The sequence below is a fragment of the Podarcis melisellensis genome (assembly GCF_964234715.1).
Source record: "Podarcis melisellensis genome assembly, chromosome: 6".
Classification (NCBI taxonomy): domain Eukaryota; kingdom Metazoa; phylum Chordata; class Lepidosauria; order Squamata; family Lacertidae; genus Podarcis; species Podarcis melisellensis.
Window position 1 is genome coordinate 76,730,815 of NC_138538.1, and position 23,029 is coordinate 76,753,843.

The 23,029-nt window shown below is 42.5% G+C and overlaps 1 protein-coding gene across 4 annotated transcripts in view; it reads right to left on the reverse strand.

Moving 5' to 3' along the window:
- Positions 1–604: 604 nt before the first annotated feature.
- Positions 605–23,029, reverse strand: part of COL11A1 (collagen type XI alpha 1 chain) — a 257,537-nt gene continuing 235,112 nt past the window's right edge. For all 4 annotated transcript variants that reach the window (XM_081916017.1, XM_081916015.1, XM_081916016.1 and 1 more), the window contains 13 exons: positions 21,755–21,808; positions 20,513–20,620; positions 20,365–20,418; positions 17,467–17,520; positions 17,181–17,288; positions 16,072–16,125; positions 15,924–15,959; positions 15,766–15,819; positions 14,114–14,363; positions 10,877–10,989; positions 8,119–8,187; positions 4,426–4,659; positions 605–1,296 (listed from right to left, as the gene is read on the reverse strand). In XM_081916017.1, the coding sequence (XP_081772143.1) occupies positions 1,150–1,296; positions 4,426–4,659; positions 8,119–8,187; positions 10,877–10,989; positions 14,114–14,363; positions 15,766–15,819; positions 15,924–15,959; positions 16,072–16,125; positions 17,181–17,288; positions 17,467–17,520; positions 20,365–20,418; positions 20,513–20,620; positions 21,755–21,808 (1,335 nt within the window). In that variant the 3' untranslated portion in view covers positions 605–1,149. The remainder of the gene's footprint in view (positions 1,297–4,425; positions 4,660–8,118; positions 8,188–10,876; positions 10,990–14,113; positions 14,364–15,765; positions 15,820–15,923; positions 15,960–16,071; positions 16,126–17,180; positions 17,289–17,466; positions 17,521–20,364; positions 20,419–20,512; positions 20,621–21,754; positions 21,809–23,029) is intronic.

The following is a 23,029-nucleotide window of genomic DNA, read 5'->3' on the forward strand; positions in this document are numbered from 1 at the left end:
CTCCTTCTACATGGCCTCAGCCTCCCAATATTACCAGAGAGGAACAGGAAGATCTCATGCACCAACAGCTCCCACACCAGTGGTTCTCAACCTGTGGGTCCCCAGATATTGTTGGACTACAACTCCCATCATCCCTGAGCTCTGGCCTTGCTAGCTAGGGGTGATGGGAGTTGTAGTTCAACATCATCTGGGGACCCACAGGTTGAGAAATGCTGTCCCACACCCTAAAAGTAGCATCAGAAGAGGCCCTGCATCACATTTTCATTTTAACCATACGTTTCCCATTCCCAAACATAAAACCTGCTTATTTTAGGCATATATCAATATATATATTCTTGAAATTCCCTGGCATCAGAAAAGGAAAAGGAAAAAAAGTCTGAGGTATAGCACCACGGAACAGCACCTCAATTGGTACTTTCCTTCTTGGAGTTCTTTTTCACAAAGCAGTAACAGTAGAGACGTGTGTTACTAAAATGTTTCCAGTTCTGCCACCTGAGCTTTTCCTGGTGACTACAAATAACAGAGCTCTTGAACAGCAATATATACAAAGGTTTTTTTTATTATTAATATTAATATTATTAATCAGAAAAAAAATGGGATTGGATTCACTGGAAATTACAACTTTATTTTTTCATAATACATACGTAGTATTGACAACATAATTTTGAAATCATTATAACAGAAGAGCCAGTTGCGATTCAGGGACACATGCAAGTTTTGGAAATGGACACAGAAAGGACAGCGTTGTACTGTACATAGAATAATTACAGTTTATTAAACATACCTTCTTAGCACCTCTTATGTTGTAATGGAAGGAGCACCATGACATTCAATTTTACAGCACCAAAATATCAAGGGAGGGGCAGGTGGGTTGGGGCGGAATGGGATGTTGGAGGATTTTCAGATAATTTACCCCACGTTGTCTGTCTCTGCCGCAGGATCCTTCATAATGGGCCAAACAAGTTTAAGTCATGTGAATCTGGTCCTACTGGGGCAACAGGTGTTTTCTAGAGAAGACATACATACATAGTGAGACATATTTTTCTATTCCATTCTTATTCAAAACTTGCATGTGGCATCAAGTGGGGTTGGTGGGTAGCACCAAGGTGCATTTTTTCTTTGTTGACGATCTTCTCTTTGTTTCTAAGCTTAACCAAGGAAACAGACGGGGCCAATTTCAAATCCAAACTTCTGATTCTGATCACCAAAGTCATTAATCATCACATCAAAAATAGGCACTTGGTCAATTTTGGGAGTATCAATTTCAAGAACAGTCTTTGCATAGCCTTTTCGTGTCTGTAAAAAAACACACAAACCAAAATGAAAATAAGTTGTCACTTAATGCAGTAAAGACCTGTAAATTTCTCCTAGATTGTCCGTAATAGGGCTGGGGAACCTTCCTTATGTCAAGGGCTATATACAGTGCTACCTTGCTTCTCAAACTTAATCCGTTTCAGAAGTCCGTTATAAAACCAAAGCGTTCCAAAACCAAGGCGTGCTTTTCCATAGAAAGTAATGCAAAATGAATTAATCCGTTCCAGACTTTTAAAAACAATCTCTAAAACAGCAATTTAACATGAATTTTACTATCTAACAGGACCATTTCTGGGTTAGGGTTAGGGTTAACTTTTTGGATTGGGTTGGTGTTAGGGTAAGGATTAAAATTAGGGTTCGGGTCAGTGGTGTTTTCTTGTGATTTTGATTCATTTGTGGTTACCGGTTTCCTTTTTTCAATTTGTTGTGTTGCTGCCCTTTCATGAGTTGCAAGTTTGTTGGCTTTGTGGTTTCCTGGATAGTTCCGGTTTTAATTTTAAATGCTCAGCTGGGGAGCACGAAGCCTCTGCTTCCCAGCTGAGAGATCCCCGCCCCTGCTCCTGCTTGCACACGAGTAGGAGCTGGATGGGGCAGCTCAGCTGGGGAGCTGCAGGCTCCATCACACTTTCCATTGAGGGGTTCGCGGCTGGGCCTCAGTATCAGAGCACCTGCACCACCTGAAGGCAGCCAGGTGGAATAGTTGCTGGGGTGGCGAAGGTGGTGGCAGCCTGGCAGCTGCATCTGAGAGCCCCTAAACCGCCGCTGAGGCAGCTGTCAGGTTGTTTCCACCTTCGCCACCCGATGCTCCTTTAAACTTCTCTGTTGAGGTGAACACACCCCTGACTGGAAAAGTGTGACAGAGCCTGGACCTCTCCAGGTGAGAAGCCCCAATCCAGCTCTTACTCCCGTGCAAGCAGGAGCGGGGGCACTCAAAATGGAACAGTTCGGATTCTGAAAAATTTCGCAAACCGGAACACCTACTTCCAGGTTTGCGGCGTTCGAATTCCAAGTAAGTCAAGGCATTAATGGTGATGAGACTTAGGAAAAAAGCTCCCATGGCACCAAACTGCTGTGTACATGTGGGTCTTTTTAAAGGGGGGGGGGGGTCACAGCAGGGGAAGGAAGGATTACACCTCCCCTCCCCATGCACTATGATCTCCTCAGATTGCTCCACATATGGTAATTAGTCTTACAGAAAAGCTTCCTTTACTGCCAATGGGAGCTTCCCCACCTCACTCCCAAGCCTAATTGCTGCCAAGGCTGGATCTGAAGGCACTATGAGCTGGCAACTTCCATGCTCTAGAATCAAGTAGGCTATGGGTTACAGAGTACCAACACCAAGAATGTAGGCATTAACCATCTGGCAAAGAGATACAGCTGCAACTTGGCAATGCAAAAGCAGATAGGACTTTCAGGGGCGTCAGACTGTTAGCTTCAGTCGCGGATGACTCTGGTGTTGCAGCGCTCATCTCACTTTACTGGCTGAGGGAGCCGGCATTTGTCCGCAGACAGTTTCCGGGTCAAGAGGCCAGCATGACTAAGCCACTTCTGGAGAAACCAGAGCAGCGCATGGAAACGCTGTTTGCCTTCCCGCTGGAGCGGTACCTATTTATCTACTTGCACTTTGACGTGCTTTCAAACTGCTAGGTGGGCAGGAGCAGGGACGGAGCAATGGGAGCTCACCCCATCGCAAGGATTCAAACTGCTGACCTTCTGATCGGCAAGCCCTAGGCTCAGTGGTTTAGACCACAGCGCCACCTGTGTCCCATATGCATTTAATAAGCTGATGCATAAAAATGCTACTTTTTTGCACATCTTAACCAATGCTCAAATGACAGCCTGCATTTTGACTGAAAAACACTGCCACTATGGAAAAATTTCCAAGTGGCTATCACTAGTATCTATTTATCACACCCAGTCTTTCTCTGAGCAATGTGGTACGTTAGATAATGTGCTATACTCATTTTGTGGGGGAAGCCAAATGTGCTGGAGATGAATTGCCTTCTCACCCAACCATGGTCTAATGTGGAGGGACAGAAAAGGAAGGATGACGTCTTGCTTCCTCCAGGAACCATGCTGCCATGTCTGTCTGCGGTTCCCACCAAATGCAGGCACTGCTGCAGCTAAAAATGCAAATTATGGAAGCTGGGGAAACAGGATGGGCAGAGGAAGGACTGTGGGTGACAGGGGCAGTGTAGTCATGGGTAAGGACAAAGGAAGAGCCCATCTAGCCCAGCATTCTCTTCTCATAGTGACCAACCAGATGCTTAGGGTGAAGCCCAGAAGCCAAACATTAGGGCAATGGCATTCTTCCATGGGGTGAGGGGGGCAGACTGGTGAAGCGGGTGGGTTGTGGGATCATCAGAGATGGTAAAGAATGGAGGGACACATTTAAAAAGGAAATTGTTCTGAATAAATAGAACCAGGGGTCAAGGAGAAGCGAATCACAAGGATGGCCATCAAGCCAGTGTTATGAAACCCACAGGCTTCTTGAGGTTACGTCAGTAACGTCTCAATACTTGTGAAACTTCTCAGACACACTTTCCTTAATACCATTCTATCCGTATCAGATTTCAGTGCCACTTCAAACGGCAGCTCATCGGATAAGATAAAAAAAGAAAGAAAGCTTTGGTATTGCTTTCACTTGGCATTTTCTGCTTTAGGGAGAAATTATATTAAAATGGTAGAAGGGGGCCTTCCATTTGCAGCATTATTCTTATTCATCTTTTTCTGCAGCACACTGTAGAGTACAAATGCTTTCCCATTACTATCTTATATCTCAATCCTCTTTCTCCAGTGACTTGGCTTGTCAGTGCATATAGAACAGCTTACTGTCTGATTTTATTTTATTCTTTTGGTCTTTCCTTAAGTTATGGGCTAACATTACTTTCCCGTCTTCCCAAGTTTAAAAGTGTTCTAATTATTGCTATTTTAAAAAGAGACGACACTGCGCAGGTGAAGAGCTAACTACAGAAACGAAATATGGTTTTGTTTTTGTTTTTAAAGAAAGGTCTTGGGAGACATGCATGATAGCATTAAACTGAACTCATCTGATTAAGGTGGCAGGTTAGCTTAGGGAAGCAGAAAAGCATATCGAGGGCTTATACTTACCGCACAGCCATCGTGAAGAACTTTGATGTAAGGATTGTTGTCATAAGACATCTCTTCATCGTTTGAGCCTAAGAACCTCAGTGCTTTGTCATAGCTGTCAGAAGACACGTCATGCCATGCCACTGACTGATGGCAGTTATAAGTGAAGTTCTGTCGGGCAGAGGCACTCAGTAGTTTAAGGAATGTCATTTGGACCATATTAATGGAATTGCCTTCAGCATCCACATAGGAAAGCTGAGGAGTAAAAACAGAAGAAAATACAGACCCATGAAACAGATGCATAAACATGTGGTCGGTTCTCCTTTTAAAGTGCAAAACAAGATTACACTTGACACAAAAACACATTAACTGGCTTCCCTATAAATCAACTGACACAATCCTGTTTGCTGTCCCATTAAGAATGCAGTCAAGCTATGAATCAGTAAACAGAGCCTCTTTGGGCAGCGCTACATGATTACGCATTTGGGCCGCAAACTATTACCAGAAGCCGAAAACCGATGCAAATGGTGACCTGCAACCTTGCAACAAACAAACAAACGTCATTCTACAGACACAACTTCGGTTTGCTGCAACTCTGTGGCCTGGTTTAGATGCTTCCCCAAGTCAAAGGTGCAGCTATGTGCTTCCTTCAAACACCAGTCATGCCATTGTTGGTTCCAACAATGAATTTTGTAATAATGCTTTTCTAGCCTTCTATAACTGTGAGAATGTGTCACGTTTGGGTCCAATGTGCAGGAAAACAAGCTGTGAAACTTAACAAGTCTCAAAATCTTAGGTTCTCCTCTTAGTTTAAGGCCCTGGGTGAAATGGACCTCCTTTGATTGGTCCTGCTTTCTCCTTGACATTTTAGCTCTCTTCATGCAAGGACATTCTGAGGTAAATTTATTTAGACCTTAACTTGTGCCTGCTAGTGCCATTCTGCATTCCCTGTATCTGAAAGCTTTTAATGTCTGGTGTTTTATTATGTTTTTATATGTGCTGGAAACCCTCCAGAGTGGCTGGGGTATAAATAACAATATTATTATTACATACTTGAACATGCTAACTGAAGTTTTGCAACCTGAAGTTGGAGTAACTGCTGCAAAGAAGTTTAAATCTGAACATCTATTTCAGCTTCAGCAACATACTGTTCTGTATGTGTCACACACACAAAACTCCTGCTTATCATAAAATAGTTTTGTTCTCAAAAAAATTTTTTCATTAGCACTTCAGACCAGTTGCAGGTTTTTTGTACATCACTTTAGCTGAACTTAGCATCTGAAGAAAAGCAAAAAGGTTTTACTAGTACTGCATTTCTTTTACCCGTACTATGTTTTCAATAACTTTTATAGTGGGAATGTGTTTTGATAGTCAGCAATACATTCTCCAGCAATACATTCTCCAGCAAGGACATGGTGAAAATAAAGTCCTCACCAGAATACCTATTTGAAATTTAATAATATTGCTTCTTATGCTGAGAGAATAAGTGGGAAAAAATCTCATGAAAACAAAACAGTTGCTTTTTGTTGGGAATAAGATGAAAATTGTTTTATGCAATATAAAATATTTTTGGTCTCGCCGCCCCCCAAAAGAAATAAAGAACTCCAAATTTGCCTTCATTTTAAAATATGCTTCGTCTTACCATTTAAGCAACTGAGATTTGCATTCAGAGTTGACTGTTAAATTCAGGATTTACCGGTATACCATGTGTTGGAAACTAACTTTGAATGCATCTTTGTAGCTACTGAAGTTAGTAAAATATGTCCATTTTTCTATTAATTGTTTAGGACATAACAATGAAAACATTGTCAAGAATTCAACCTACTACTACACAACATAATATTAAAGAACAGGTCCAGCTCAGGGCCGGATTTAGGTTTGATGAGGTAAGCTACTGAAGGTAATGGGGCCCTTTATATGTCCAGCAGTCCTTCGTCAACAACAAATTGTCACTGTTTTTTGTGTTGAATACATGCTATATGGTAATTTATGGACCTAATAGGTATCTAAAGCCATTTGCACATGCAGAATGTAGGCACCATATATATAGAAATGAGCAAAACAGTGATATTTTAGGGAGCAGGTTAGCAGGCGGGGCCCATTACTTACATCATAGGAGCCTACACAACACAAAACACTGCTTCTGTATGTAGGTTTGTTTTTATCTTATATTTTGGAAATGTACATCCAGGTTTCTTTTCCCTTTAAATTTTTTGGGGCTATAGCTTGTTTAGCTCATACAGTGGTACCTCTGGTTAAGAACTTAATTCATTCCGAAGGTCTGTTCTTAACCTGAAATTGTTCTTAACCTGAGGTACCACTTTAGCTAATGGGGCCTCCCGCTGCCGCTGCACAATTTCTCATCCTGAAGCAAAGTTCTTAACCTGAGGTACTCTTTCTGGGTTAGCGGACTCTGTAACCTGAAGTTTCTGTAACCTGAAGCGTCTGTAACCCGAGGTACCACTGTATGTAAATACGGCATTGGTCCAGCTGGAACCTTATTCAGTCAGCTTTGGGTTTACATGCAGTCGCCACCAGGTTTGCAGACTGAGGCGTCCACAGATAACACGATGAGGTGCTGACTAACACTAAAAAGGGTTCATTCACTTGATACCTGAGTCTGAAAGCTTTGGGAATGCACTCTTCTGGAAACAAATGCAGGGGGCACACTGAATATATGAGCCATTGCATGCAAAAAATGTATAGGGGTGTCTTTAGTGCAAACTGAAGCTCCAACGCTAGAGTCTCTCTGCAGCAGTGTTGCTGCTGCGTAGTGGAAGGCCAAACATGGCAGGGAAGTTAGTGTGGTGTGGGCATGCCTGCAGTTCCAACCCAGTGCTCCCACTGCTATGCTTGCACTGCGACCCACCTACACATTGCCTCACTCCTCTCCCTTCCATTAAGTTGTCACAAGAACACTAACAGGAAGCCAGCATTTTTGGATAAGTTCTCAGCAACAGCTTATTAAGAAATCCTTCCCACTGCTCTTTTTCAATGCCTCTAGGTTAGACACGCTCTGGATTTTGCCATCTGTATATCAAGGATGCACAGAGAGATTCTCCCAGGAGCTGTCCCTCAACTGCGGAATTTGTTTCCTCCAAAGATACAGCAAAGCTTGTGCCTGATGATCTGTCATCTGCCCCAAGTCCTGGAGATGGAGTGGACTATAATATAAACCAGCTGCAACTACGAGCAAGGGAAAGAAGAGGCCTTGCAGGCAGCAGAGAGCTCCTTGCGTACACTTTGCTCCTGACCCCTGAGCACCAGAAAGGAAACTACGGGCAAATGACTGAATGTGACGATGAAAGTCGCTCAGAACAAACTTGCACGTAGATTGCCCATGGTGGGGATCAAAAGGGATGCAGTCAAAATGTCAAATACGTTCCTGGCGTGTTGTATCTTGTGTAATTCCCAGAAAAGTAAACCTACATGCAGAGACCATGTTTTTTGCACACTGATTGAGATTAATTTTGTGCTGTGCTTTCAGAGCCCCACCTCCACAGAGAGATGTTTGGAGTTTGTGTGTCCTGAGTTCAATTCATTTTTTTGTGTCTCATTCTTGGGTGTGGTTGCAAATGGCCAATTGTCTTTTGCGCCAGACCCAGTAAAGGAAACCTGCATGTTTTTCACCCACTGACTGATTTTGCTGGATCTGGGCACGCGAGTATGGACTCAGTTGCCTATTAATTCCAGAGTAAAGAAATTATGACTTACCAGCTTGCCTCTCTTAAATTCACTAAACCAGGTTCCTGGATTCTCCTTTGGCCATGATGAAATCCTTACCTGCAAGAGAAGATCAGATACGGCAAGTGTTAATTATGTCGGCAAGAAATGAGTGGGAATTAACAGAGTTTTACATAAACACTGCTAAATTAATCTCCTTTTTTTAAAAAAAAGAAGACGACAACGCCTGGGCTCTGTGCCTAGTTCCAATCATATTTGCAGTTCTGCAGATAGAAATTTATATCCAATTCTCAGATTACATATTAAATAACCAGATACATTAATTGGATTGTTCAGACAGATCTGTGGGAAACCGGTTGCAAGTACTTTGTCTCTTGGCAGAGGGTCTGCCCAGATGGTCTTGGGCTCCCTTCAAATGTTATATAGTCTTGTGATCCTAATTGAAACAGTTATGTCTTCCTGCAAGGTAGAGGGATGGACCATTAAAAGCTAACATAGATTTCAGCTGTACAGTCTCAGTCTGATCAGTGCCTGTTAGGGAAGATGTCCTGGGTCCTCATGGAAGATGCTTAGAGCTTCCCTTTGGAGTTTCAATGGAATTTCCTCCTTCAACTTCTCCTCTGTGAATTGAACTGCCCATATCCTCTGAATATTTATCAGGGACAGGCAGGAGTCCTAAGGGTGGGCAAAGGAGCAGGAGGATGATCCAGGGGAAGGGGGCGGCAATATGTGGGGTTCTGTGCCACCCGTGAGGCTGCAGGTGGAATAAGAGGAAGAATCTAGGCAGTCAGAGATGGGGGAAGAGCTGTAGGAAAGCACAGAGCTGGAAGGCACAGTCCCCAAGAAAGTTGGGCCATTAGAATCTCCTCCATCCTCCCCCCCCCCCCCCGTCTCCGAGGATGGGCTTAAAGCACAGGAGCTGCTGGAGCTGCCACACAGCAGAAATTGACGGTTTAAGAGTACAATTCAAAGTGTTGGTGCTGACCTTTAAAGCCCTAAACAGCCTCGGTCCAGTATACCTGAAGGAGCGTCTCCACCCCCATCGTTCTACCTGCACACTGAGGTCCAGCACCAAGGGCCTTCTGGCGGTTCCCTCACTGCGAGAAGCCAAGTTACAGGGAACTAGGCAGAGGCCCTTCTTGGTAGTGGCACCCACCCTGTGGAACGCCCTCCCACCAGATGTCAAGGAAATAAACAATTACCTAACATTTAGAAGACGCCTGAAGGCAGCCCTGTTTAGGGAAGCTTTTAATGTTTAACAGATTATTGTATTTTATTATTTTGTTGGAAGCTGCCCAGAGTGGCTGGGGAAACCCAGCCAGAGGGGCAGGGTATAAATTATTAATTAATTATTATTATTATTATTATTATTACTTGCACACACCATGTCAGATGAGGGGGTTTCAGTGAGCTGGAAGGGGTGTGGTCACGTTATTGCTCCAGCTGTCCCAGTTGGAGCACAAGTCTGAGTCTGAAGAAGTAGATGTCTAGCTTGCTAATTAGCAGGAGTAGGGTGTAGATCCCTTGTGCCTTAAGAGCTGATGCAATTGGTTGCTTTGCCAATGAAGAACTAGACTTCCCATAGCCTGTGCTCACGGAGCAGAGTGTGCTTTGGACAATGTTTGATATCTTATTTTGAGAAGCCACAGAATCTGATTTCAATACTTGATATTTCGTAGTAGGAGAAGAACAGCCCTGTTGGATATGGCCAAAGTTGTCTATCCTGCCCAACAGTCCTTTGGGCACACATTTAATTTGTGCTCATGGCTCTCAATCCAAGAAGAACATCATGTTTGGAGAAAAGATAACTTTAGAAACATGTAACTCCTCAAAATCGTTTCTCCTGCATATTCCCCATCTTACCTTAATGACACGTGTTAATTTATCATTAAGAGAATTTGTACTGTTAAAATAGAAAGGGGTCAAGCCATTGCAAGAGGTGTTCAAATTTGGGGAGGTTGGATAGTTACAATGGAATGGCCCTCATTGGTGTGGTGCACATTTTTATTTATTTATGGTTATTAGTTTGTCAAAATAAATAATAATATATAAAAATGTGGATTATGAGATAAACTAAAAATTCTGTATTTAAATACAGATTAAAATGTGAACTTTCATGCAGATTTAAAAAAATAAAAAATAGTAATTATGGAATAGTGTAGGAACAGAACAGAACCAGGAGTGAACGCATTGGACCAGACATAAAATTAGCTTTCCACCCTTAGCAAAGCAATGCAGAGATCTGATTCTGTGCATGAATCCCTCCAGCAGGATTTGGGCTTGAGTGTGGAGATGCCCCATGTAAACTGTAGTCAGACAAGGAGACTGAGCAAGAAGAGTTGTCGCCCGCTTTCTGTGAGAAGGAGCAAAGAAGCAGCTCGCATGCACACACCGAAATGGTCCTCCAGAAAGGGTTAAGAAAAATAAAAACTGAAAGAAAAACATGACTTTATTTTCCAGGAGGGAGCCTGAGCTTCATGCCCTCATTAGAAATGGCTACACAGCTGTGGTGTGAGAAGGAAAAGAAATGTTGTGGCATGCAGGTGCAGTCAGCTTACATCTGCGCTGCATGAGGGATTGGGGAGGGCCTCCGATCTCTGCTAACACAGTATTATCACTTCACTGCTTTGTTCAAATTTATGTAAATGTAATGGAGTAATTATCCAGCAAGGAAAGGCACATGAACAAAAATGTGACAGGATTCCCCCCCCCCCCCCGTTTTAGTTACAATCTTGAAGCAACACAGTAGGAACCGTCAACAACAAATGCGGGGAAGATGGGTACTTACTCCTTCTGACTTCTTATCTGGATATATGCAAGTTTCCCCTCCTGCTGTGAAATTACAGTACACTTTGAAAGAGTCCCCGGAACAACCCTGGTTAGGATCAATCCAATACTCTCCTGTGAAATGAAGAAGAAGGGGAATTACTTCCAATAATTCATTAAGCCGATGTTCAGCCTTTACTGCCATCTAAATGAGGTTGTAAAAAAAATATGCAGTGATGAGATTAGACATTTTGTACCTTTCAACAGAATAAAATGCCCTCCCTATTATTTTCTGTTCTCGCAATATAGGCTTGCACATTTATCTTGTGCTTCAGAAAACATAGGCAACCATTTTTGAAGGACTTTACAGCGACACTGCGTGGGAGTCAGAACCACAGCAGACAAATATACTGGTCAACAAAGACTTTTTCCTCAGGGGCACAGCACCCGTGAAGTGAGAAACCGGCTAAGTAGGTTGAACAGCAGGTCCAGAATCGAACCTCTATCAGGCATACAGCCTGAGGGGGGAAGGAGGAGGGAGATCTGCGATACATGCATAAATCAGCACCACTGTAATGAGCAAGAATTGCTTTACACAATTATAAATATGGTTTGCTCTCCCAGGACTGTGCTTCTTTAGAATGTAAAGGAGGAATCACATTCTTGAATAGTTCTCATGTATTTGAATACTCCCTGCATGTAGAAAACTTGTATGTCAGGAAGGAGGCTAGATGCTCCCTGATGTGCTAGCTTTCTATGGACAAGGGATTTTTGACATGGGTAAATAAGCAACCATATGATATCCTTAACAAGAAGTGGTGCAGATCCAACAGAAAGGTACAAAGAGTAAAGTGGAAGAGGGGGGAAGCTGAGTCTGAAGGAAATATCACCCTTCAGGTACAAGTGCAGCTTTGACACAATAAAAACGATATTGCCTTTGAGGCTATCAAAACCTAAAACTGGGTCAATAAGCAATAAAACTGTTTGAATTTTTGTGTGGTGATTATTATGAACTGCCAGCTCTGTTCGCTTTATGCAGCTTCTCATAAGACCTGCTTAATTCTTCCTCAAGACCACATCTCTTTTTTCTTTGCAATGAAACGAACATGTTCTATACAGTAACTAAAATATACTTGATAAAAGGGGGGAAACATCACATGATAAAAGGGATATGAAAGCAGAAAGGCAGCGTGAATGCTAGTCTCTTCATTTAAGCCTTGCCATAGGGTTAAAGAAAATTCCAGCTAAGACAGAGAATTATAAATCAGATTCCTCTTGAACAACATGGCCTGTTTTCTATTGCTCTAAAACCTACTGCAGCCGAACGTAGTAAATATTAGTGATATAAATGCTATTTAAATGCAAGTACTGTATATATTTGCTGTTTAATGTGGGGCTGTTGTTGGGTCTGGAAGCTTCAGCTACAGCTGGTGCAGAAATCTGAGGATGGACCGGTGATGGGAACAGACTACTGCCAGCATATTTTACTGCTGTTAGAGACCTGCACCGGCTTCCAATCTGCTCCTTGGACCAGGTTCAAAGCCTTGAACAACTTGGGCTCAGGATATCTTAATGACTGCCTTGCCTGACTGTCCCATGTCAATCACAGATATGATCTGGGGGAGAACCATGAGTTGGTCCCTCATAAACCAGAAGTATGATTCATGTCAAGAAGGAAACATACAATACCTTCAGTGTAGGAGACCCTACTCTTTGCAATTCCTTCCCACTAGAAATCAGGCAGACACCGTCTCTGCTAAGTTTCAGATCTCAGCTTAAAACAGCATTGTTTCAGGAAACCTTTGCATCATGAATGTTGCTCTATGGTTCTACTATGCTTTTTAAATTGAGTATGTTTTATTTTTTCTGTAAGCTGCTTTGGGACATATGCCAAGTCTTCTTATGGTCACTGCCTAACCCCTGCATGTCAATCCTGGCCCACTCAGCCGTTTTTTTCTGTTATATTTTATTACATTTTCACATATACACTCCAATACAGAATATTTCTTTTCTTTTCTTTTGTTGACTTCCCATCCCGTTTTCCATGGTGTTTTCCATTTCTCCCCCTTTGCCACACCCTATCTTCTGTCTCTTGGACCATAACAACAATTTAATAGTTACAGATAGATAGCCGTGTTGGTCTGCCATAGTCAAAACAAAAAAAAATTCTTTCCAGTAGCACCTTAAAGAGCAACTAAGTTAGTTCTTGGTATGAGCTTTCGTGTGCATGCACACTTCTTCAGATACACACGAAAGCTCATACCAAGAACTAACTTAGTTGGTCTTTAAGGTGCTACTGGAAGGAATTTTTTTTGTTTTAACAATTTAATAATCTCTAATTCCTTCTGTTTCTCATAGTTGCAATCCTGCTTACGAGATCATCATTCTTCCATTCTCCCACAAAACAATCCTCATTCGGTTTTCTTATTTTGGCCTGCTAACTTTGCCAAAGTTAGTCCACCATCTTTCTTATCCATTCTTCCCACTCAGCCATTTTAGTGGTTCCAGGGAAATTACAAGGCTGAGTTTAGGGGGTTGCTCACCCTATTGAGTTTGTTAATGCCTTTCTCATGGGCCCAACAAAACCTTTGCCTCAGCTGAAGCAGGAACAAAGCTGATAATTATTACTCATGTGGTAATTATCTCATCATCACCACCACTACCACCAAGCTCCCACCATCTCCCACCTTTAGCTGGTCTCGGAAGACCTCTCTGCAGATGCCCCGTGATAATGTCTGGGCAACCAATGGCAACAATCCCTGCTAAGTACACAATCCCCTTTCCTCTTCTGAAATTGCTCTTCAGCCATGCCACCAAGTTTTGCATTCTCCTCCTTTATCACCATTGTGTGCAGTTATAATCCCTGAACACTTGGAGTGTCTGTCTTTGATCATGCTATTTAAAACAAATTGATATTCACAGTACCACGTAGCACTTTTCCTGCACAGTAAAGGTGAATTATTTTTACTTCTTCAGCAAATATTTCATAAGGGGAGATGCCATCCTCCCTCGTCCACCAATAAACAAGCTAACAGTCCCCGTGCCCCCGCTCAAAAACAAAGTTTCTTCAGGTGGTGCTAAAGTACTAAGGGCTTTTTTTTTAAAAAAAAAACCCTGCATGAATGGATTTAATAGGCATTTTATTTAGTTCTTTTTAGAGGCTTTATTAGCCATATAACTAGAATAAATGACCTGACATTATAGTTTAGCAAATCACAACTTCAGCGCATTTGCCTTTTGTCATGTAACATTAACATACCATCTGGGAAGTCTGGGTGACAGAGCTGGAGATCCTTGCATGTTCGGGCTGGGTTGTTCTGAGTCCCCATTGGGTATTTCATGTGCTCAATGTCCTGCTTCAGAGAGTTAAGTGAGCCAAAGATCTCCTCCATGCCGTCGGTGTAATCCAGGATGCTGTCGGCTGCATCGGACATCATGGCATCTGGAGATCTTCTGGTCTTTTTGGGTGACTGGATTGGCAAAGGTTGAATCACCTCGCCCGGAGGGCCCTGGGGAAAGCAAAAGCAATGACCTTTCTCTGCCACTTTTTTTAGAAAGTCACACAAAATTGGGTAAAAAGCCTAAGGGATATTGAGCTATTCACTTGGATTCAGGGCGTGAAAACAAAATCCTCTTAAAAGCAAGACTGCGGCATCAAGGTGGCAGTTGGAAGCCACACAGAGGGTTCCCAGGGGTTCTCTGCAGGGGACTGGCTTCCCCCTTCTGATTTTTGGCCCTTCAAACTTCCACATTCAGGTGGCAAAAGAAGTACCTTTGTCTCATGTTAAGCCTCTGACAGCTAAGGGAAGGGGGAGGCCTCAAAACCTCCACTTTCTCTGTTGGTCAACAGCTTTGTATAGCTGGAGGGTACAGTTTTCAACATGGACTCATTCAGAACAGGACCAAGCTACTTTCTGGTGGTTTATTTTTCTTGCTACTAAAAAAATAAAATGCTTTGGCTTATTTCCGAGATATAATGGCTCACTCGTTTATACTTGTGGCCCACTGAGCTGCCTTCAGTCCTATCCGGGAAAAAGGTGGCGTAAAAAATAAATATAGGAGAAGGAGGAGGAAGAGGAGAAGGAAAGCCCAACAGCTACATATTGTGGCCTGGCAACTCCCTTGTATTTGCAGAGACAGACAGACAGACAGACAGACAGACAGACAGGAGTTTTACTAAGTCACTGTTTGGCTTCCATAGCTAATACTTATGATTATTAAAATTATTGTAACTGACAGATGAGTTGCATTTGGTCTGTGTCACACATTAATTCCATAGACAAAGAGCTGATGAGGGTAATTGCTGTTTTGTATTTACAAACAAGTTGCACTTAAAAATCAGGCCAGAGTCAATGCTGCGTATCAGAAAATCAGTGCATCCTTTATTTCACACCAATTTGATAACTTAGCCTGATATTACTGCTGCAGCATTTGACTATGAAATATGTGCTTCAAGTAGGCCTGATCAAATATTCACACATGGAAATGTGGACATTGACAGATTACCTATTAGTGTAACTTATAAAAGCCAATTTAAATGTTGGGTTTAAAATGTCAATAATTGCAAAGAGGGAGAGGGAGAAATCTTCCGAGACTGCAAGCTCCACATGAAACTCTTGCCAATCCCTGCTATTTGATGTGTATCTAGTGTTCCCTGATTAAGCAAGTAAAGTTTTCCACCCAGGCAATCTTAAAAATAAACAATAAATTTTGGTGACCTGTACTAATCAGGGAAATTTTCACCATTTCACTATTTTTTTCCATAAGTTGTTTACTGTTTTGCTACTTGTAGAAAGCGGCAAGGAGCTATAGATACACAGAACATGAATCCTCATCAAGAGGATGTGGTTTTCACCCAATAACTAGCATAACACTTGCAAAATTCATTAGGTAAGTATCCATTTTACTTACAGGAGGTCCAGGGGGTCCAGGTAAACCGCCATCACCCTTCTGACCACCAGGACCCTATGAAAGAGTACAAGGGAAAGCGTATTAGTGGTCATTTTGTAACCAACTGGAACAAATAATAATCAACAATGGAAAAATAATTTGAGAACAAAGTGACTTACTGTTGAACCTTTAGAGCCTTTGGGTCCTTGGGGTCCCTAAAAGAAAAAAGAAAAAGGTAGATATCATTAAGACGATGTTGCGTTTGTCGAGGTGCAAATGTCAAAACTGATGGGCATGGCAGGAGACATGCTGGGTGCGGCTACTTACAGGTAAGCCAGGTGGACCAGGAGGACCAAGTGGGCCAGCAGCACCAGGAATTCCCTTGAAAAAGAAGATGTACAAAGTCAAGTTATTCTAGACACCCTCTGAAAGCCGAGAACCTGACTCTATTGGTGCTAAAAATTACATAGACAGCGAGTTGCAAGTGAAACTGCTGGAGTTCTATCAAGCCAAGAATGCAGGCTTGCTTGCTTGTTTTGTTTTGTTTTGCATAATATGGATGAGAAATATTGAAAAACAGGGTTGTTGTTTTTTTGTAAATACCAATAGGATCGTAAGAACTGAGATTTCATTTAACCCACAAATCTCTTAAACAATTTGAAGGGTTGCATGAGAAAGCAAGCAGAAATTTGTTGGGTGTCCTTAGCGACATTGTGACAAATGAGTGGAAAAATCAAGAGAAATCTTCAAAACAGGCATAGGGTTAGGAAAAATTGGTATGTCATGCTGATGAATAAGCCAATAGCATTTAATCAGACAGAAATAATTAACACAGGCTCCCAATTACTGGCTTATGGGGATGGGGGATGCCCCTAAATCTACTGTGATGGTATAAGATCACTATTACTATTAAGGCTTTAATTTAACAGAAGGTACATTTGCAAACATCTTATATACTAGTCTTCTGTGTTTTGAGCTCACGGTTTTCTTTTTCTCTCTGTTGGTGTGGTCTTCTACAATTATTTTTGAACTATGTTTTCCAAAGTGGGGGTTTTTTTTGTTTTGTTTTGTTTTCGGTAACTGCACAAAAAAGTAGACACAACCCAAAAGGAAATTCTCCCATGCAAGCTCTGCTGAAATGAAACAGAGCTGAGCTGCCCCGGAGTATTTAATTGACATCTTTTAAAAGGAAAATAGCTCAGTAGTAAAATATAGGAGCTCACATTTCCCGGCTTTCCTTATTTAAAGAGTTTCCATTGTCAGAGCAGATTGTGGTTCTGCTATTCATCTGCCCTCATAAATCTATTTTTTTCCCCAGTGCTGAACAGATTTGTTCTATATTCCCAGAACTATGCAAGAATATGCTAGTTTGGAGAGAGACTGGTCGGTTAACAGGAATGAAACCAATAAGAAAAATGTATGTGTGTTTTACTAACTCCATCTCCTTTTGCTCCAGTGGCTCCCTGGGGGCCCGGCAGACCCCTGTCACCCTTTTCTCCCTGTTCTCCTGGAGGTCCGATCAGGCCAATCAAACCAGGATGCCCCTGGAAAATATCCAAATTAAAGATTGCAGTTAATTTTATATTATTTTTTAAAAACAACTTTAAAAAATGAATGGGCTACATCAAATGTAAAACAAATAAATCACTACATTATGAGAGTTATCGGATGCATCAAGGACTTTTCATTTGGGTTACATACGAAGGACAAATTTTCACACACCTTTTCACCCTTGGAACCTGGATCTCCTTTCAAGCCAGGCAAGCCAGGTGGACCCTGCGGATATCAAGGACAAGCACGTTAAAGGGAGACATGACTTTATTTTGTAATTTTGTGATATTTACCTGAACCACGAAAAGGCCCTGCTGTGCAGGTATAATCACATTTTCCAGCATTCATTGGGCAATGTTGGAGCACGCACCGCAGGGCAGAAGGTGACCTTAAGCAAAGTGACCTTACAATGAGCGCAGATCGGAGTAGTTCATTGCACTAATGGCGTATGCCAATTTGAACCCACCTTAAGTGACATTTAAAGGTCCCAGTCTGGTTCTGAAGAGACTCACTGATGCACAAACCATTTGAACAAGTTTTCGATGTTCCTGTTTTCTTAGTTTTGCTTTTGGGCAGTTTTACCCACCCACCAGGGACGCGGGTGGCACTGTGGGTTAAACCACAAAGCCTAGGGCTTGCCAATCAGAAGGTCAGCAGTTTGAATCCCTGCGACGGGGTGAGTTCCCGTTGCTCGGTCCCTGCTTCTGCCAACCTAGCAGTTCGAAAGCACGTCAAAGTACAAGTAGATAAATAGGTACCGCTCCGGCGGGAAGGTAAACAGCATTTCCATGCGCTGCTCTGGTTCACCAGATGCGGCTTAGTCATGCTGGCCACATGACCTGGAAGCTGTACGCCAGCTCCCTCGGCCAATAAAGCGAGATGAGCGCCGCAACCCCAGAGTCGATCAAGACTGGACCTAATGGTCAGGGGTCCCTTTACCTTTACCCACCCACCATCCGAGTGAATGGGGTGCATATTCAATGCTCCTGAACCCTGAGAGCAGCACTCAACATTAGGGGCAGTGACAGGATTTAAGCAGTGGAAATAGGATCTGGGAGGAAAATATGGGAAATCGGCAAAATGCCCAGGATCTCTTGATTGATTTCTGCAAAAAAAAGCTCAACAACCTTTGTGCCCTGAATTTTAGAAATAGAAATTTTAGAAACAAAATCCATGTTATCATCTCTGGCAATGCTGATTGCCTGCCAGGGAAATGGAATCCAGTTGCAAACACCCTCCCAGGGTCTCCTCCAACAGGTGATCAGCATTGTTGGGTGACAGCACTGATCAAATGTTCATTGAGGGGAAAAGAGGGAGACTGTTGAGTGTAACAGTGTGTGTGTGCATCTTGATCCACAACATGGAAGTCTGTATAAGTTCCCTCTAAGGATAGATGTTTTGAGACATTGTGGGACATTGCTTTGTTTGAGAATTTAAACCATCATAAGATGGTTCTAAGAGGGGCTACAAAATGAGTCCATTTGGATGTTTTATGGTTTCCATTGATATCTACTATATATTTTGGAAAATGGTTTGTCTGTACGTTTGTTTACTACAGGTTTTGCTGCCTCCAGAGATATTGTCACCAAATTTGGCATGAGGGTTCCAGAGGTGGGAGCAATGGCTATCGATGTTTGGGTGCTGTCTGCCATTTTGAATCAAGATGAGTATTGAAAACTGACTTTGATGTGATTTTACCCATTGGGGGGGTGGCAGCAGTTCAGCCACCTCTCAAGATATCATTCCCAAACTTGCCAGACAGGTGCCCAAGGTGGGGGGTGGGGATCTACAATAACATTTGGATGCTGGCTGTCATTTTGAATCAAGCTGGTGGACCAAAACATGACTTTGGTGTGACTTCACCCAATTTTTGGCATGGCTTCAACTGCCTCACAAGACATTCCTGACATGTAAGTTTGTGGGGAGAGGGCGGGGAACAGTTTTTGTTCATGTTTGGTCACCAAGAACCATTATGATTCAAGAAGGCAGGCTGATGGTTTGGTGTGACTTCGCCCATTTTTTTGGCTAAGATTTGGCCGACTCTCAAGTTATTGTTGTCAAATTTCCCACAAGGGTTCCCAAGGTGGGGATGGAGGCCTGTATTGAACCTTTTGTTAATTTTATTCCCACCGCACTAATGTGTTCCACACGGTTATTGTTCATTGTTTCACTGCTGTTTGTCTTGCTTGTTGTTTACGAAAACTTAATAAATGCATCTTAATCTTTTCCTCAATCTGTAGAAGGAATGCTATTGATATTATTCATATGGAATAATATTGGGGAAAGCCAAACTCAGGTCTACTAAGCTGCAACCCTAGACACACTTATAAGAATGTACGATAAACTCAAGGACTCATTGAGCACCTGCTTGTGGAGATCTGAGGGGCTGGGGATAGGGATCTGAAGTGACTTGGGCTGCAATCATATACAAGCTTACCTGGAAGTAACCCCACTGAATTCAGTGGGACTTACTTCAAAGAAAACATACATAGGGTTGGGCTCTCAGTGCCTTCTGACTGCTGGTTGCCTGCTGGCAGCAGACATCTGTGAAATCACTGTATTGTTAGGAATGGTAAGTGACCCCTTCAACCAAGTGCAGATTGAAAACAGCCCTAACTCTTCATGTGCAAAAACATTATTCAGTGTGTATCTTTTCCATTTCTTCTTTAGGATATCATTAGATGCAGAAAGCCCAGGCAAATACATAATTCATGGACAAAAAGTGAAATAGCGATGGTACATTTTCTTTTTTAAAGGCTTCTGAGATGCAGAACACAATTTTCACCTGCAGCATGTTCTGTCCTCCTACTTTATCTTAGGTTTGGTATTCTCCTCACAGATGCAGTCCATTGGAAATAGGATGGAGTCAGCATCTACGGCAAAGTTCAATCTGAACTTTAAGAGTAACCAAAGTTTAAATTTTTCAGGATGTGTGACAAACCATTAATACTTCTCCCCCCGCCATTTCCAGCTACAAAATCCAGGAGAAATGCCCAACTTGGTCTGTAATAGTTAGCATCCCGAAGGGCACTTTGTTTAATCAAAAGCTTCACAAGAAAAGGTGCTCACCATGGGACCTGGAGGACCATCTTGACCCGGTGCTCCAGGTAGACCTTGTTCTCCCTATAGGAAAGACAAATTAGGATTTTTTAGATAAGAGCATATCATAGAATGTAAGAAGCGAGAGATGCTAACATGTTGCAGTCAATGTACTCACCACGGGGCCAGGAATACCCCGAAGACCTTCTGGACCAGGTTTCCCTGAAGGGCCTTGAGGTCCAACTGGGCCTGTTTTTCCTGGAGCACCTTCTGAACCAGGTTCCCCCTACAAAACAGGTAAAGTGATGTCAGTGGATTGTCTGGCCATTGCACTTAAAGATGAAAAAACAGAGTGTGAGAAGGGATTGGTCAGCCTGTGTACTTATGCGTTCAGAGGATCAGGGTACAATGTATTGGCCCAGTTTCTTTCCATTTTTCTGTCTAAATTCTCTGCCCCGGGTAACCTTGCTTGTCCCAAATGTAACTGGAAGGAAGCCCCATTGTATAAGTTCTCTTTGAACTTCAGAAGAACTGTGACTGGGCAAAACAGGTATTTGAAAACATGTATCTCCTGTGCACACTTTCAATGTGTCCATGACTGGCTGTGGTTCAAAGGCATCTACAGCAGCCTTTCTCAACCTGTGGGTCCCCAGCTCAGGGATGATGGGAGTTGTAGTCCAACAACATCTTGGGACCCACAGGTTGAGAACTGCTGATCTAGAGCCATGCATCTTAAAGTATGGTGCACTTCTCAAACAAAAGGAAGGGCACTGGACATTCTTCCATATCTTCTCCTCCGCATTCCTCAATTTGTATGCATTTTTAGATCAAAACAAGATGGGTGTGAATATGGAGGATTTCCTGCCAGTTACAATGATCTTTTGTGTTACTGCCTTTGTGGAACTGCTGTAGGAAGGAGCTTTCTTCTCTGTGTTGTGGAGGTGCAGAAATGCTGTGAGTCAGTCCACATAGTCCTGCTCTTCCTATTTTCTTCTAGCATGCCTAGCCCAAGATGTGGGCTAACTGTGAACACCGCCAGTCAGGTGTCAATCTTTATTTTGTCACCAGAACCCTGTTTATGATTTGGTAATTGCAAATTCAATTGCAAATACAGTGTGGAACATGGATACAATGCGTGTAGGCTTCTTATTATGTGGCCACTAATAAGGGACAAACTGATACTGCAATAAGCCTCTGGCTTTATAATTACCAGCTCATCTTTTCATGTGCATTGGCCCCATGCACAGTTAGAAAAGAAAGTAAGCAAATATCATTTACACTTGACTTAGGATGCTAAGGGGCAGAAGCTAGGAGCATGAAAAGAAAAGGCAATTTCTCTGCAGCTGACACCAACCACAGCATGCACTTTGGAGGAAAAAACAACACACTATTTTTGTAGCATAAAATGCATCAATTTTACCTTTGCTCCTTTTTCACCCTGCCTTCCTTCAGCACCAGCTGCTCCTGGAGGTCCCTGTCACAACAGGATAAAAGTTATGTGTGTAGGATACCTGCCGGCTCACAAATAGAGTTGGTTATAAAACATACATCAAACTGAAGAAAAGTATGAGCAGAAGATTTGTTTAGATTTGGTAAAACACTAGTGAATGATAAAAGTAAGGAAATGAATCAACTGCAAAACTGAGCTGGTCGCTTTGCTAAAAATCCAAAGTACAATTACTGCTGGAAGTTCAAAGGGTCAATAAAATTAGAAATACATCTCTTTGTACATTTCTTAATAATCCACTTTCCTATAAACACACACACCCAAAGTGCTTTACATGAAAGGTACAGGATAAAATAAGTAGTAGTAGCAGTAGTAAACAAAGGTCCGTATAGTGAAAGCTATGGTTTTCCCAGTAGTGATGTATGGAAGTGAGAGCTGGACCATAAAGAAGGCTGATCGCCGAAGAGTTGATGCTTTTGAATTATGGTGCTGGAGGGGACTCCTGAGAGTCCCATGGACTGCAAGAAGATCAAACCTCTCCATTCTTAAGGAAACCAGCCCTGAGTGCTCACTGGAAGGACAGGTCCTGAAGCTGAGGCTCCAATACTTTGGCCACCTCATGAGAAGAGAAGACTCCCTGGAAAAGATCCTGATGTTGGGAAAGATTGAGGGCACAAGGAGAAGGGGACGACAGAGGAGAAGATAGTTGGACAGTATTCTCAAAGCTACGAACATGAGTCTGACCAAACTGCGGGAGGCAGTGGAAGACAAGAGGGCCTGGCGTGCTCTGGTCCATGGGGTCACGAAGAGTCGGACACGACTAAACGACTAAACAACAACAACAAGCAGTAGTAAAAAAAAAAAAAAGAAGATCTCAAGGTTACGCTTCAATTTAAAGCAACCACAATCAACAAATGGAGATGGAGGAGAAGATAAAACAAACATAAAATCAGTAATTAAAACCCCCAGACAGCCTACTATGGCTCCCATTGCAGTGGCAAATTAAAATCCTAGAAAGGGTTAGGCAAACAGTTGAGTTTTTATTTGGTGCTGAAATGCTAGCCATATCAGTGCCAGTCATGCTTCCAGAAGGAGGGCATTCTGTAATCAGGGTGCCACCATGCATTTAACATTTAACACAAGAATATTAATGGCCCAAAAATGGAAACAAGAGGAACTACCGACCTTGAATGAGTGGAGAATGAAACTTATGGACTATGCAGAACTGGATAAAATGACTGGAAAAAT